This window comes from Esox lucius, chromosome 15, assembly GCF_011004845.1.
Source record: "Esox lucius isolate fEsoLuc1 chromosome 15, fEsoLuc1.pri, whole genome shotgun sequence".
Classification (NCBI taxonomy): domain Eukaryota; kingdom Metazoa; phylum Chordata; class Actinopteri; order Esociformes; family Esocidae; genus Esox; species Esox lucius.
In genome coordinates, this window is record NC_047583.1 from 2,011,809 (window position 1) to 2,027,014 (window position 15,206).

General features: G+C 41.7%; 2 protein-coding genes across 2 annotated transcripts; both read right to left on the reverse strand.

Moving 5' to 3' along the window:
• Nucleotides 1-362: 362 nt before the first annotated feature.
• LOC105016035 (akirin-2) lies at nt 363-2,655 on the reverse strand. The gene is made up of 5 exons (XM_010879596.4): nt 1,959-2,655; nt 1,480-1,614; nt 1,242-1,391; nt 1,073-1,144; nt 363-978 (listed from the first exon to the last, which is right to left on the reverse strand). The coding sequence occupies exons 1-5, from the start codon at nt 2,128-2,130 to the stop codon at nt 968-970; spliced, it is 540 nt and encodes a 179-aa protein (XP_010877898.1). The 5' UTR covers nt 2,131-2,655; the 3' UTR covers nt 363-967.
• A 2,529-nt stretch (nt 2,656-5,184) lies between these two features.
• On the reverse strand, nt 5,185-9,026 carry LOC105016036 (cannabinoid receptor type 1A-like). The gene is made up of 2 exons (XM_010879597.3): nt 8,794-9,026; nt 5,185-7,314 (listed from the first exon to the last, which is right to left on the reverse strand). The coding sequence occupies exon 2, from the start codon at nt 7,267-7,269 to the stop codon at nt 5,857-5,859; it is 1,413 nt and encodes a 470-aa protein (XP_010877899.2). The 5' UTR covers nt 7,270-7,314; nt 8,794-9,026; the 3' UTR covers nt 5,185-5,856.
• Between the last annotated feature and the right edge of the window lie 6,180 nt (nt 9,027-15,206).

Below are 15,206 nucleotides of genomic sequence, written 5' to 3' on the forward strand. Positions count from 1 at the left end.
CATGCAGCTGACGAACACTGGTTCCCACCGCCACAGGATAACGCCACGTCAAGGCTAAATCTAAGTGTTGACTGGAATGATCATTCACTTCTCATTGTGACTTAACGCAGTACTACTGGACGTTGTGCACTACTAAATGTGACTGTTAGATCCTGATACGTTGATTACAAATGTAATTATTAGCCATTCACTATCCTACTAGGGAAACATGACAAGATTATATTTTTTCCCAGGTATTTCAATGCATTGATAGAGCAGTGGGTAAAGATGGGAGCTTCTGGTGAGAGAGCAGTAGGGCTAATTTGAACACATGCCACAGCAGAGACAGTGGCATAGGCCACAAAGCATGACACCTTAAAATCACAAGTCTTAAAACGGTTTATTGTTTGGTTATCCATTAAGTACACAGATTTGAAAGTAATACTAAAGAAAACAAATAACATAAATAAAACAGTTTGGGGGAAAAAATCTAATAAATTCAAGCTACACTTGGTAACGTCCCATAAAAAAAAAAATACTGGACCCCTGCTAACTATTCAAACCATGCTAACCTGCATCTTCCACTTTCTGATAGATTGACCAGCAAACCTTGGAGTTCTATGTTGCTTTTTCTCTCTCACACACACACACACACACACACACACACACACACTACAAATAATGAATAACAAAGTCTGGAATGCCAGGTGTCTTTATAAAAGTAAGAGTGAGGAATTATTGATACAGGTATAGCAGGAGAAACATAGGCCACTGGTAGAGGGTCCATAAATGTACAATAGGAAGCACCTAGTTTCTTACGAGTAATAATCACCGACAGAGGCTTGGATAAACCGTCGCCTGACAGGAGAAATATGGCACGGTCACAAAGGTTTCATGAAGCCAACTGAATCTCTTGCAAAATTATTTTCAAAGATGTGAACTCGATTGCTTGCAGCAAGAGACTGTTGCCGGTCAAAGACCGGGGGTCTCAGGAAACATCTGGAAAAGAAAAGTGGAAGAAGGCCATGTTAATGGAACCTTCAGGTTTTCATTGTGAGAGTCGCAATTTACAATTCAACAAAATCCCACTCACAGCTTGCAGGTTGCTCTCCAAATCTCCGCATTAATTGGTCATGTGTAAACTTCACAAAAGTGTCATACTGTTCTGTAATAGAAATGTAAGGAAAAGCAGGGTTTAATTGGGCTATAACCATAAAAAGTAATATACTGTGCACTTTCTGAATTGTTTATTTTGGACACACCTGCCAACTTGGAAGTCATGGTCTCCTCATATTCCTCCCGAACTTTGTCTTCACGCTCCTTCAGTAGGCGTTCACAAATCATTCCAACTTGCCTAAGAGTAAATAGGGGCTGCTCTTTCCTTGACGGAGAGGAACCTCCAGCAGATGTGCCTGCAAACGATACAAGGAGAACAACAAGTCACATTTTGTGAATCTCCTCACTCCTCAGCTGGGTTTAGGCTGGCCAACAACAACAGACCTGGCATACTGGAACCAGTAGGAGGTGGTGGAGACTCCGGGGAGTAGCAGCCCTCAGTCTGTTGGTAAACTCCATCGATGTGCTTTCTCTTTTGAATCCGTTTGTACTCCTGCTTGATGTTGTTCAGAATTTGTTCTGTAGTAAGATGATACCTAACTGTCAGCATTATTTAATTAATGTTCTCACTGAACAAACAACTTTTCAAGACTAATGATTCTAATGAAGGCCGTGATTTACAGCCCTATCATTGTCTCTCCTTATAAAAAGGACACATTCCAAGCTCCCCCTCAATATTATCAAGTTTTTATGCTGCAATAATAAGAGTAGTTGGGTTATTACTACGTACCTAGCATGATCTTGGAAAAACAGCGTCCAAACTTTATGGTTCGCTGGCAATGCAATAAGAAGCTAGCAGACATTGACCTGGCTAGCTAGCTAGATGTCGGGTGTGAATCTGGGTTCATCCGTTTGCTACATACCAGTTGATAGTCTGGACGACACCTCTCCAAATGGCGACGGCTCCATGCGGAGGTATTTCCGTGGGGATGAGGAGGATGATGGGGAGACCGGGATACACCTTCTCCTTTTAGGCGACGTCGAATTCAATGGATCAAAATCCATGGTCCTTTTCAGGGTCGCTCCACACGCCATGACTTTAATCTAAGAAGGGTCTAGCTACAAAGACCGAACGAGGGACGTGAAACGTTACAGTGTCCAACGTTACTGTAAAGCAAAACACAAAAGAAAATGGCTTTCTAGCTAACGTTGGCTAAGCTTAGCTTATCGTGGTGATGGCTTCAGATAGCTGGATAGTTAGCTAGCATTGCAACTTCGACATGTCCAGGGAGGAGTCTGGCGACTGTTGTTGGCTACTGCACCGTTAGGAATGGCTTATCAAGATAGCTACCGCCGTAGCTAACGTAAGCTAAGATAGCGTTAGCCAACCAAATGAAAACAAATTCCCTTCACCTTTACGGGAAAAAGTTGCCCTCCTTTGCTATCACTCCAAGCACGTGTATCGTTTACTTTTTCTCCCCTGTTACTTATTTTATATCAGTTTGGATGTCATCTACTAAATAACAAACTCCGACTAAGATATAACTAGCTAGCTTCCTACAAGCTTGTTGTTGATTCCCACGAGCCCCCCCGTTTGTTTCTCGTGTTGATGACGTCAAATATTTAACTATGCGCTCAGGCCAGATGGGCGTGCTTAGGTCGATGATGGTGGGATTTGTAGTGCAGTTATTTATGAAATTACATTTTGCGACCTACTTCCTCGAAAACTGGTGTAAGCTAAGGAAATTCATACTTAAATTTACCAAAAATGCGGATAAAGTCAATTAAAAAAATTTAAAGACAGAATGAAAATATTTCCAGATTATTTTTGTAATGAAAAGAGCTATAGAAAATGATAAAATAATTATCTTTATTATTATCGTATACACAATACGAATAGCAAGTCGAAGAAATAAGGAATATATTTTATCCATAATTACATGATAAACTTGTATGACTGGCTGTATATCAGTAATTTATCTTTAAAATGGGGGTAGCTGGAAAGACATAATACAGTGACAGGAGCAATTCAAATTGCTGCTAGTGTACAGTGATATGTTTATTATAGTTATTTTTTGTTTGGCAAATATTCTTTGCTTATAATTTTTTTTTCCATTTAGCAACAACTGGGTTGGCCAAATTTGCTAAAAAGTGCCAGTAGATCAGCCAGTAGATTTAGGGAAGACAGTTTTTTAACAGATGAGATGAAGGTGAACATTTATTAAAGTGATGGGAAGTCAAAATTGTGGAAATGCAGATGATTCAAATCATGGTGTGAAGCATGGTGTAGGTAGTGTCATTGTGCAGGTAGTGTCATGGCTTGGGCATGCATGGTGGAAGTAGTGTCATGGCATGGGCATGCAAGGTGGAAGTAGTGTCATGGCATGGGCATGCATGACTGCCTCTGGAAAGGGTTCACTCATCTTTACTGATGATGTAACAAATGATGGCAGAAACAAAATGAATGAAGTGTACAGAAGCATTTGATTTGGGACACTATTACCGCACACAAACATATCCATCTCTGTGTGTGAATACTGCAAAGCAGAATATCTGCCTCCTCATGGGGAAGAGGATCTAAAATGTTTTTCTTTACATCTGTCAAAGTTTGTATGGAGCATATTTGTTCATTGGTGATGTGGACACAAACAAACTCTGAACCACGTTAGGAACTATGTAACTAGTTAATTATTATTCTTTTTGCAAATATGTGTAGAGGTATTTCCAGCATTAGTATTAAGTTTGCTGCAGGTTCATAATCTGACTTAAAAATCACAGTTGTCTCCAATCTATTCAAGTGCTGTTTTCGAGAGGATCAAAACTACAATGTATCACTGATAAAGATCTATAAATAATGAGTAATAATGTCAGTCGCCTGCAGCGATTTTGATCCTCTTCCAACTAGGCCAACTAGGCATTTTTGGTGGGGGATCACCTACCGTATGTACTGGCCTACTATTTTTTGACCTGCAATTCTATCTAGACCTCACTTAGCTCAAAATGTGATCTACCTGCAGCAAAACCTTAGGTCACGTTCTGACACCGCAACCTGCCGTGCCAGTGAATCATACTCTTCATCACGGACACCTGTTACAGTTCACATCTTCATCATGGACACCTGTTATAGTTCACATCTTCATCATGGACACCTGTTACAGTTCACACCTTCATCACGGACACCTGTTACAGTTCACACCTTCATCACGGACACCTGTTACAGTTCACACCTTCATCACGGACACCTGTTACAGTTCACACCTTCATCACGGACACCTGTTACAGTTCACACCTGTCTTCTCTCGTCATGAACCCTAGTAAAGTTCCAGCTTCCCAGATGTTTCTCGTTGGTCTTTGTGTTGGTTTTTACCGCATGTAACATTCTGAGTTTTGGTTTGTTCCTTTCAATACTAATTCTCTAATCCTGTTTTCTATTTAATTCATGTCAGTTCTATTTATTAAATGTCCTCTGGGCTTTATTCTGTCCTCCCTGAGCCTCCGTGTGATATTGTTACACCTGATGGATATTGTTGGTAAGAAAATAAACAAATCTAGCCATAAACATTTGGTCTATAGGGCACAACTTGGCCCTGCAGATCTATGTCATCCTGGATGAAAAATCTATATGTTTTCCGTTTTCTTGTTAATGATTATCCAACTATAAATACTTCTGAATAATGGAGGCTCTCAATGGCAATGTGCACGTAACTAAGGATTATTTTACACATATGTTCTCTTTCCATCTCTATGTTGCAAACATCTTTAACAAATGATTGCTATTTTCTCAGAGGATGGTAAATATTTTGAATGGCCAATACATGCCAACACCATTTCAACACAGAATGTAGCTTCATAATATATATAATTGAACACATTTGGACGGAAAAGCATTTAACTCATACAAAAATTATGGGTAATATTTCATAGAACTTTCGAAACTGTGTAGTTGTTTAAAAAATGTAGGGTTTACATTTCCATCAAGCTCCACAAGAGGGCAGTCCTACACCTCACACAACATGGCACATTATCAGATTCTGTTTCTATCAATTACAGAAACTATTCTAAATTAAATATTTGCTAAACTAGAAGAATTCCATTGGTGTATCACTGACTTAGAGAGCCTTGGTTAATGTTCTAGTTCTTGGTTGGTAATACATGGTAAGATGCTGGTGTAGGTAGAGTAGTAGCCATATACAATAGCTATTGTGTTACAGCAGATGTGGGTTTACCGTTTATGACAATGTTGTAGTTTCTCATGACATGCAAAACATATTAAAACATTTACATTTGTGATTCACAAAAAACTTATTTCCTGAATGTTTTTAAAATAAACCCCTATTTACCGCTTAAAAATACTGTGCAACATTAAATGTCTTAGTGGGTGTGGTCCTTTGAGTAAAACATCTGCATTACTTAATGTGAGTCTAGATTTAATATTGTATGGTATCACTTCAAAAACAAGGCAATTAAATCTGTTTCTTACAATATACTTTATGAGAATAACTACAAACCATTACAACGTCCAAAATTACAGCAACATTCACAGTCATCAAAAGCAGCCAAATTCACTGGCAAGCTTTTTAAAGGGACAAACTATAAATAATTCAATGAAGTGTTTCTGAAAACATGTAACACATATGCTTACAGCTATATAGACTTCTAAGCTCTGAAAGTTCATGTTTGTCAACATTTCAGTGCTAGTTGGGGTAGTGTCAATCCTCACAAGTGATTCCTTGGGGTAGTGTCAATCCTCACAAGTGATTCCTTGGGGTAGTGTCAATCCTCACAAGTGATTCCTTCAGTTGCATGGCATCGAAACGTATCTCAAACTGCCTCAGAGGAGGTGTCTCCGGAGAGGGACAGGGTGACTCTGGCCACATTTATAGTCGGGTTTGCACAGCTAAGCATGGATCTGTAGGCTGTGGATGCGCCCTTTACACTTCTGCCATGGCAATCTGACTCAGCACTGAAGTCCAGCACCTCAGAAGTTCCCCTGCACGTCTGCCAAATGTTCAGGAAGGCCCGGCGCAGGTCCTTGCTCCTCAGGGCATAGATGACAGGATTGACAGTGGAGTTGAGCAGGCAGAGCATGCTGCAGAAGGCAAAGATCGTCTTGACAAAGTCATTCATCTTCCAGAAGAGGTCGTAGACCATGATGGCCAGCACAGGGCCCCAGCAGATGATGAGAAACACCAGAATCAACATCAAGGTCTTGGCCAGCCGGATGTCCATGCGGGCCTGATCGTGTCGCACAGTCTGCATCTTCACACCGCCAGCTGTGTAGATGACGATGTTCTTCTGCGAGTAGCGGCTCATCATTCGCACCACGTGGTGGTGGGACTTCCAGAGGATGAACACGTAGGCGTAAATGATGAAAAGCAGCAGTACGGTGGTCATGCCGATCCAAAACATCAGGTACCTCTCATCGATGAGCGGGAAAATGTCAGAGCACACCGAGTTCAGTTGCTTACAGTTCCAGCCCAGTAGGGGGAGTAAAGCAATGACAATGGAAATAGCCCACATCACGGAGAAGGCGATGACGGCCTTGGCCCTGGTGACGATCCGCTTGTAGGCCATGGGCCTGTGGATGGAGATGTAGCGGTCTATGGCTGTGAGGAAGAGACTGCCCACAGAGGCGGTGAACGAGGCGATGACTCCGCTGAGCTTGAAGAGAAACACGCCGGGGCTGTCCTTCCGGTGCAGAACGTGGAAGTCCAGGAAACTGTACACAAATATGACGCTGCCCAGGAGGTCGGCCACGGCCAGGCTGCCGATGAAGTGATAGGATGGCCGACAGCGTAGGGTTTGGGAGTGGAGGATTACACACAGCACCGCGAGGTTCTCAAGCACCGTGAAGGTTCCCAGGGTGAGAGCCATGACCGCTACTGCCAGCTGTTGGCTGGGGGTCAGAACCATGAAGCACTCCATGTCCACAAAGTTCTCCCCACACTGGATAGAACCCCCGCCCTCCACCAAGGTTCCGTTGCCAGGCAGGTCCGAGAAGTTTGTCGGAAAAATTGAGTTGCCATTATAGATTAGTTGTGCGTTCTGCTCTTGTTCAGGAAACGAGTCACTAAGTGGGGCGAAGTGAGCGTTCTGTAAGCGAAATCCGGTCCTGCCAAAGCCGGGGTCAATTGACAGGTCATGGTAGCTTGCATCACTCGAGCCAATATATTGCAGAGCAGTTGTTATTGTTCGGAAAGTGGTGTCAGCTACACCGTCCAGGGCAGACTTCATGGCTGCTCAGATGTGATTAAATTATGTATCGCATTAGATGGGTATCTAAGAGAAAAGTACAAGAAGTGTTGAAATCATCAAAACTTAGTATTAATAATTACTGGCCTTAAATGTGTAATTGAAATTAGAGATATTCCCATACTATAACTTAACGCTGGAACCTATAAATCATACCTCCGAAAATGTAATGTAAATATTGGGACATTTAAATTAGACATGTCAATGTCCACATTTCTATGGAAATATATTTTGGGGATTTGTCATTTACCGTGTACATGTTTTAAGTGGTTAACAGGACATTTACTCTCCTGTTTGGCCCCTAATAGTAAGTGGCCCCTGAAATCGTACATTTAACATTCATTTTTGTAATTTAACGTGCTGGATCCACCCAACTTACGGTTAAAAAAAATATATATATATATATGAATTGATGTTTGGGTAATCCGAACAACTTACATTGTTGGGTTATTCATACAACCCAAGTGGGTAGTTCAAAATGACCCATCCTGGGTCCCGTCCACTATTTAACCAAAGGTCGGTGACCAAACAACCAAACATTTCCAGCCCAGTATTGTATTTTATGGTGTGGGGATTGTCAAATGTATTACAGTGTGAGTAATTTTAAATGTGTTTGATGTGGGAATGTTGCTGGGGGATATTACAGACATCTCTGCGTCAACCAGCTGACTCCAGCAGATGCTTTCTCAGACAATGGTGAGAGAATTAACAGTCAAGGATAAATTATGAAGACCAAAAACTAACCTTCTGGGCTGCCCTACTGCAAAAGCATTGCATTAAGTAGCCTAACATCAATATCTGATGAAAACCTCGGTTTTTCTTTCTCAAATTTAATGAAAACATCATTTATTGAAAAGTAGTGGGACCAAGAACGTATTCAAAACAGCGTCTTAAATTTAGCAACGTATTTAGCCCGCTAATGGGAAAATATGGTAATTTTAATCAGACAATGATGCAATGTAGGTCAATCTCTCTTTCCAATTATTTAAAGGATTACGTAGGTTATCAAAAGAATGATTTAATTAAATATGCATCAAGGGAGCCCATATACTCTTAGGTCGAGTGTGCCTTCATTTGTTGAATTAAGCTGAAGATTGGACACACTGGTAACAATGTTTTGCACTAAAGCAAAACACAACCTAGCAGGTTTGTCAAAAATAGGCTTTTATCAGTCAATTTCGTGGAAATTACAATAACCTACGGGACCAATAAAACATTTGTTTTTCATTGCTATAAAAGTTGCCTACTTGAGAATAATTGATGACCCATTGTTATTTAGATGGTTACACACACAATTTACTGCTACGGATAAATGCTCTAAAACAATGTGCCATGCCCCTTAAGAAAGACTAAACGAAAGAGAGGTTGAGGAGAGGCTTCTCCCTTCAGGCAAGTGATAAACTCCAACATCCGCTGTCCCTGAGGTTACCGCAAAATCAATGAAGAACAAAATTGACATATTCTTAACTATGCATTACATTTGAGTAAAACAAGATGAGTTCTTACCTTCACATTCATTCCACCCTACATATTGCGGTGGTAAATTTTCTAGAATGTTTTAAAATTATGACAGGACGAGAATGTGGGGTTCCACGTAGCCTATTCCATCTTAGTAATCATAGCCCATTGATGTCAATAGTTCATTTAACTAAGTCCTTCACAACAAGAATTAGCAGAGCGATTTTTATTATTATGGTAAGTCTTGCGTCATTGTTTACTAGCCAAGATAGACCGATGTGTGTGCGTCTGTCTGAGCTACAGGGTTATTATTTATAAGCAAGGAGTTGCTTTGTGCGCTGGTTGTCACGTGTTCCGAGGTGCCGCCGCGCCGCGTGTTGAATCCGTACAGTGCGCTCGTATCGCTTCTCAACATCGGCGCTCACGCAATGATGAGACACACCTTCATTAAACCTTCACCTATCAAATCTCCATCGACCAGTTTGGCTGTGTTAAAGCAATGATTGATTAGGCTGCCACAATCAATCTTAAAGCGCTGCGACGTATTTAAATCAATGTAGTATTATTATGATTCTCACTCCAAACCACAATAAATTATCACCTATAGGTCAGTCTCAAGCCTAATGAATACTCCAACATTTTGATTTAACGCTCAATTCCGTCAAACCTGAATTGCAGTATTTATTCAGTAGATAATTTTTCCAACAGTTATTTTAAATCACAGACTGGATTTAAGAGTTAACAGAAAAAAATTCATCAATGTCTGCCTATGTGGGTGGGAGGGTTTTGGCCAACTGCATGATGTCACAAGGATTTGATAGACAAATAATATGGTGAAGGGGCTTTAGACCAACCTAAGAACTAACCTGGTCTGTGTACAAATAAATATTTTAAGTGATTTTGCACCGATGGCCTGGGGGCTTCTGCCTTTGACAGTTTTTTTCTATTTTCTGTGAAAGTGATCCCACACAGTTTCCATTATGTTGAGGTCACTGCTCTGGTGAACCATCTAACACTATGATTGTTCCATTGGAAAACGTTTTGCTCCAAGTAGGTCTCAATCATCTCAAACAGAGTGTGATTATCATCCTGGACCAATCCTTCAAAACCTGGACAATCCTTCAAAACCTGGACAATCCTTCACAACCTGGACAATCCTTCACAACCTGGACAATCCTTCATGACCTGGACAATCCTTCATGACCTGGATAATCCTTCATGACCTGGATAATCCTTCACAACCTGGACAATCCTTCACAACCTGGACAATCCTTCACAACCTGGACAATCCTTCACAACCTGGACAATCCTTCATTACCTGGACAATCCTTCAAAACCTGGACAATCCTTCACAACCTGGACAATCCTTCACAACCTGGACAATCCTTCATGACCTGGACAATCCTTCACAACCTGGACAATCCTTCATGACCTGGACAATCCTTCACAACCTGGACAATCCTTCATGACCTGGACAATCCTTCACAACCTGGACAATCCTTCACAACCTGGACAATCCTTCACAACCTGGATAATCCTTCACAACCTGGACAATCCTTCATGACCTGGACAATCCTTCACAACCTGGACAATCCTTCATGACCTGGACAATCCTTCACAACTTGCACTGGTGCTGCATGAAAGTAGCTTTATTTAGCTAAAAACAGTCAGGAGTTTCTTAGAAGAAAAACCACCAACATGCGTATTTTCCGCATATACTGTTAAAAACAAGTTCAGAAATCCAAGTCGATATTTTACCTTAGATGTGAATGTGTACATGTATTGAGTTTTAACAAAGAGACATGTTTTTAAAGGGCCACTGTGTAGAATCCTGTTTCTAGCATCTACGAGATTTAAACAGTAACAAGACTTGTTTCCTTCCTCTTCTTGTACCGAAAGGGACCCTAATAGTATCCGCTGGCCCAGGGTGGTTAAGGGTGGGGGGGTCACTGCAGATAAGTAAAGCTACGACAGCAGAGTCCTTGCCCATTTTCTTTCTAGGAATCCTTTTTCTAGGATCCTTTTTCCTCATTTAGACAGTTGGGAACAGAAGAGGAGGTGGTGGAAAGATAAGGAGTGATTCCATTAAATCACCGTCCATATCACCAGTCTTATGTTTTACCATATGTAGCATACGGATGGGGGCCTTGGCCAAAGCACTGAGGTGCATGGGGACTTCAGATCCCAAATTACAAAGCGCTCATATGGATGGCTGTCATGGCAACCAAAGTAATAATTCCACCAAATAGCTTCTGTTGCCGATATTGTTGGATTTCTGTTGTTTTGAAAGCATGTGTGTGTGTGCGTGTCTGTGTGTGCGTGTGTACATGTGTGTGTGTGTGTGCGTGCGTGCATGCATGCGTGTGCATGTGTGTGTTACATATGCAACCCAACACTTTTCATTTGTTATTACAACATCTGGATGTAAAATAAATAAAGAATTGTCCTCAATTCAAATACAGATGTCTAAGAAATGTTTCAATATGGTCCCAATGAAGCGCATATTGTTTTCCTTCTAATAGTACTCAATCTGGCCACCAATGACCGTTCTGTGTATGTCATTATATTTAACATTACTATCAGGCTGACACTCGCTGTAAAGTAACTGCAACTGGGCCGCACAGATAAAAAGAAGATTGATTTAAAAGAGGAGGAAAAATTAAGCTCTCACTTCACTATTATTGCAATAATGTTGTCAGGGGACAGGGGCGCTTCTTTGCAAAGTATAAAATGACAGCCCACAGAGGGACGATTGATGTTGTGGTCTCGATTTACAATAAATTTCTCTGTGCCAACGGACACTGTTGTCTGTAATGTTCAGCAGCCAACTGATCAACAAATCACCCGGCATCATGAATAACTCTGTATTATTTGTAGATCATTTATTCAGCCAATTGACACATGGTACATTATGGTTTTGATCCTCTCACTTGCAGTGAGTTTGTCACTGCGGGATGAGCAGTGACAGTGGCACACTGTCAATGGGGCATGTGCCTCTGGATGATGTCCCTCCACAGTCTCATCATCCTCATCCGAGAGTCATCCATAGCCACTGGCATCATTATGCTAATTAGAGGTGTTTGTTAGTCATGACCTACTTCAATGGGGCCTGGAATGAACAAACACTTCTGCTTCTTTCTCAGAGCCATAATTCCTAATAATAATAACAATAGTCACATGTTTTTACAAACGTTCCTGATCTCTTGTCCCTTACCAGCAGAACCTCGGGGGTGGGGGGGGTGGGGGGGGGGTTTAGATGTTTCAGAAATACTGGAATCATCTGGCACCAACAATACCACACATAGCACCCCTGAGGTTGGTAGTTCTGCCCATTCTCTGACATTGCACACTGTCCGGCTGTCTTACGGCTTCATACGGCAAACCAGATCTGCCGGACTTCTTTCAGTGGGAGCCATCCAGCCATCCAGCCATCCAGCCATCCAGCCATCCATTTTCGTGAATCGGGTCACATACACATTGGTTGTGTCAGATTATCTAACAACAAATATCATTTTTTGCTGAATTTAAATCAATTTAATTTAGGAAAGGTAAACAAAAGGGAAGTTTTACCATTGTATTTTCCCAAAAAAGGCCTTTCTGCAAAATTTGTTGCATTCAGATGCTGACACTTTTAGAGCAAAGATTGAAAGGCGTCTGTTCCCTATAAGTGAGAGACACTTGGGGAACGGTTGCCCCTCGAGCTCCACGCTAATAACTCCTGAGACAAGCCTCTAATCACATTTTGCATTTCAGTCATTTAGGAGACGCTCTTTCTCAGAGCAACTTACAGTAAGTGCACACGTTTTAAAAAAGCTGGGCGGGGCCAGAGAACGGAGAGCACCTCCCTGAGCTCCTGTCTGAAGGGTCACCTTGTTCCTGGTCATGCTGAGCAGGTATGGCCCAAGTCACATGGTGAGGCTTCCCTCGGTGACGGTCTCCAACGGTGACAATGTGAATGCCGGCAGTGTGGTGATAATACTGGGTGGTAATGTTGGCAACCATGCCGAAATCCCCAAAATCTATTTTTGCAGGGGTACTGAATCAGCCAATTAAATGATTCTCCTTCTACAGACAAAAATACATGTCTCTCTTTTTCTGGCATGTTATTCTGTCCTACACTGTGCCGACTGACAACAAACAACATCAGCTGGGAGTGTCAGAATACAGGCAAAGAGCGGCAAGCAAAACACTAAGGAAACACACAAAACATAAAAGGTAGCAGATGCCTGTAGTAACCCAGAAACCTGAGAGCCTATAAAAAAAATCTAATATGCTCCTGACAGGCCTGAACGGAAGGGAAAGTGTTGTGGGCAGCGCTAAAACCAACAGAGGATAGATGGACTGAATTTTCTAGACATGTTGTTCCAATCTCTCCTAGAGAAAAGGCACTCTGAGCATTTCGGGAAAGCGGCCAGTGAAATGCAGAGTGCTTTTGTTTCTCCAGTTTCAATTTGAATTTCACAGACAAGATATAATACGGTTAAGTGATTTTACCGGAGCAGGTAACGGCCAAAGGAGGAAACTTTGAAAAATCTGTCATACACTAGATGTACACACAGGTCAAAACAGTTCATATAGTTACCCCAAAACACCCAAAGGGCTTGTACATATTGTCATTTCCTTTCATGCCCTGCAGGCCAGGGGTTCACTGAGTCAGAATTATGCGTTATGCTTCACACCCAGCTGCATGGCAGGACAGACTGACTGCACACTGAATGGCCCTGAGCGGCATGACAGACAGTGCATTTATGAAAAACAGAGGATTTTTCAGCTGTCTCCCCCAGTACTAATTAGGAATAATGGAATGATCATGTGTCACGTGTGAAAGCGTAAAGATGTCTGTCTAAAAATGTATCAGTGTAATGATTTTGATCAGGAATAATATTAATTATTTAGTGTGGGAGACTAAACAATACAAAAAGTGATCAATTTTTTTGACTATATATATATATATCTATGACTGTATGTGAAGACCAAGCGATGAGGTACTATCAGTTTTAATACCTGTTTTCCAGTACATAATATTTGAAGTGTTTCAGTAGTAATCAAAACACCTATGCCACTAGCAATCGAAAGGAGATGGAAATTAGAAGTGAAATACAAAACCTACCTTGTGTCTGAAGAATGCAAATTTTACTAGCGTTGACAAACTTGAAAGATTGCAATCTATTGCCAAATTGGTCTCACACATAAACTGCTTTAATTCCAGCCTAAACTTGACATTAATTAACCCTTTTGTTGCTGCCTCTACGGATTACTCTGAACAGGAAAATAAAGCCACCTCTTAGATAAAAACACCTGTACTCCTAAGGTCTTTCCGTGTCTCAATTCCACATCTCTCATCTTCTCTGTAGAAATCCAGTCTATCTATGATCATGTAGCTCAACTAGAGTAGCAAAGAAGAAATCAATGATTATCAATCCATCAGGGTGAGAATAACATATTTAGCACATGGCCAAGTGGTATTGGTCGATCGTAACTGCTCATCAAACACAGTAAACAGTGTTAGTGGATGAAGAGGCCCAAAGATGTCCTGTTGATGAAGATGAAGATCCGGTAACACCGTTTGTCCTGCTGAGGAAGATGAAGATCCGGTAACACGGTTTGTCCTGTTGATGAAGATCCGGTAACACGGTTTGTCCTGTTGTTTTTGTGACTTTGGTTCTGTGAAATATTTTCAACCTCAGTTTATAAACACATTCATTTGTTTCCTAAGGTGCGGGGGTTATATTATATTCTTGACATCAGGATAATGCAATCCTAACTGATATTCAGGATACATGGCAACCGACAATGTATGGAACTAAATCATACAACGCCTGAAAGGTGAAGTTGGATTAGATGCTTCAGCTCACAGCAGAAACCGTCTGTTGCTGTTGAGAATCTGGCCCTGTCAAACAAACTCAGTCAGCCGACAACCCAACTGCCACGCTCTTCCTCTTTCACACCTGCCAACCAACGACGTCCTGACCAGTAGGACGCAAAATGTGAATGATGGCAAGCACGTTTCAGATTTGGCATGAATCAGCGCCGGAGCTCCACAAAGATGCATACCTTCTCTACCACCGTGGTCTGAGTCATCACTGGGGACAAGTCTGTGTCCCGCAAAGAGGTCGACCAGCTGGTGACCTGGGGAAACGTGGTAACAGGTGACCCCAGGTCAAAAACACAGAGGCAGTTTGCCCCAGACAAAAATGGCAGATATCTTCAGTAAAGGGCAGCTAACTGAAAATGATGAATAACTGCTCACATTACTTCAACCCGAAATACATACAACTCTTCATATTATATAGGTCAACTCAACTCAAGTGTAGTGTGATAGTTCAGTGGTCAACACAGGGGAATGTTGTGCCCTCAACCCCCCCACCCCCTCAACCCCCCCACCAGAAGTCAGGTACTCGTAGCACCTCCCGCCTGTTCACAGCTGTACCCCCACCAATCACCTTGAGCGCTCTGTTTAG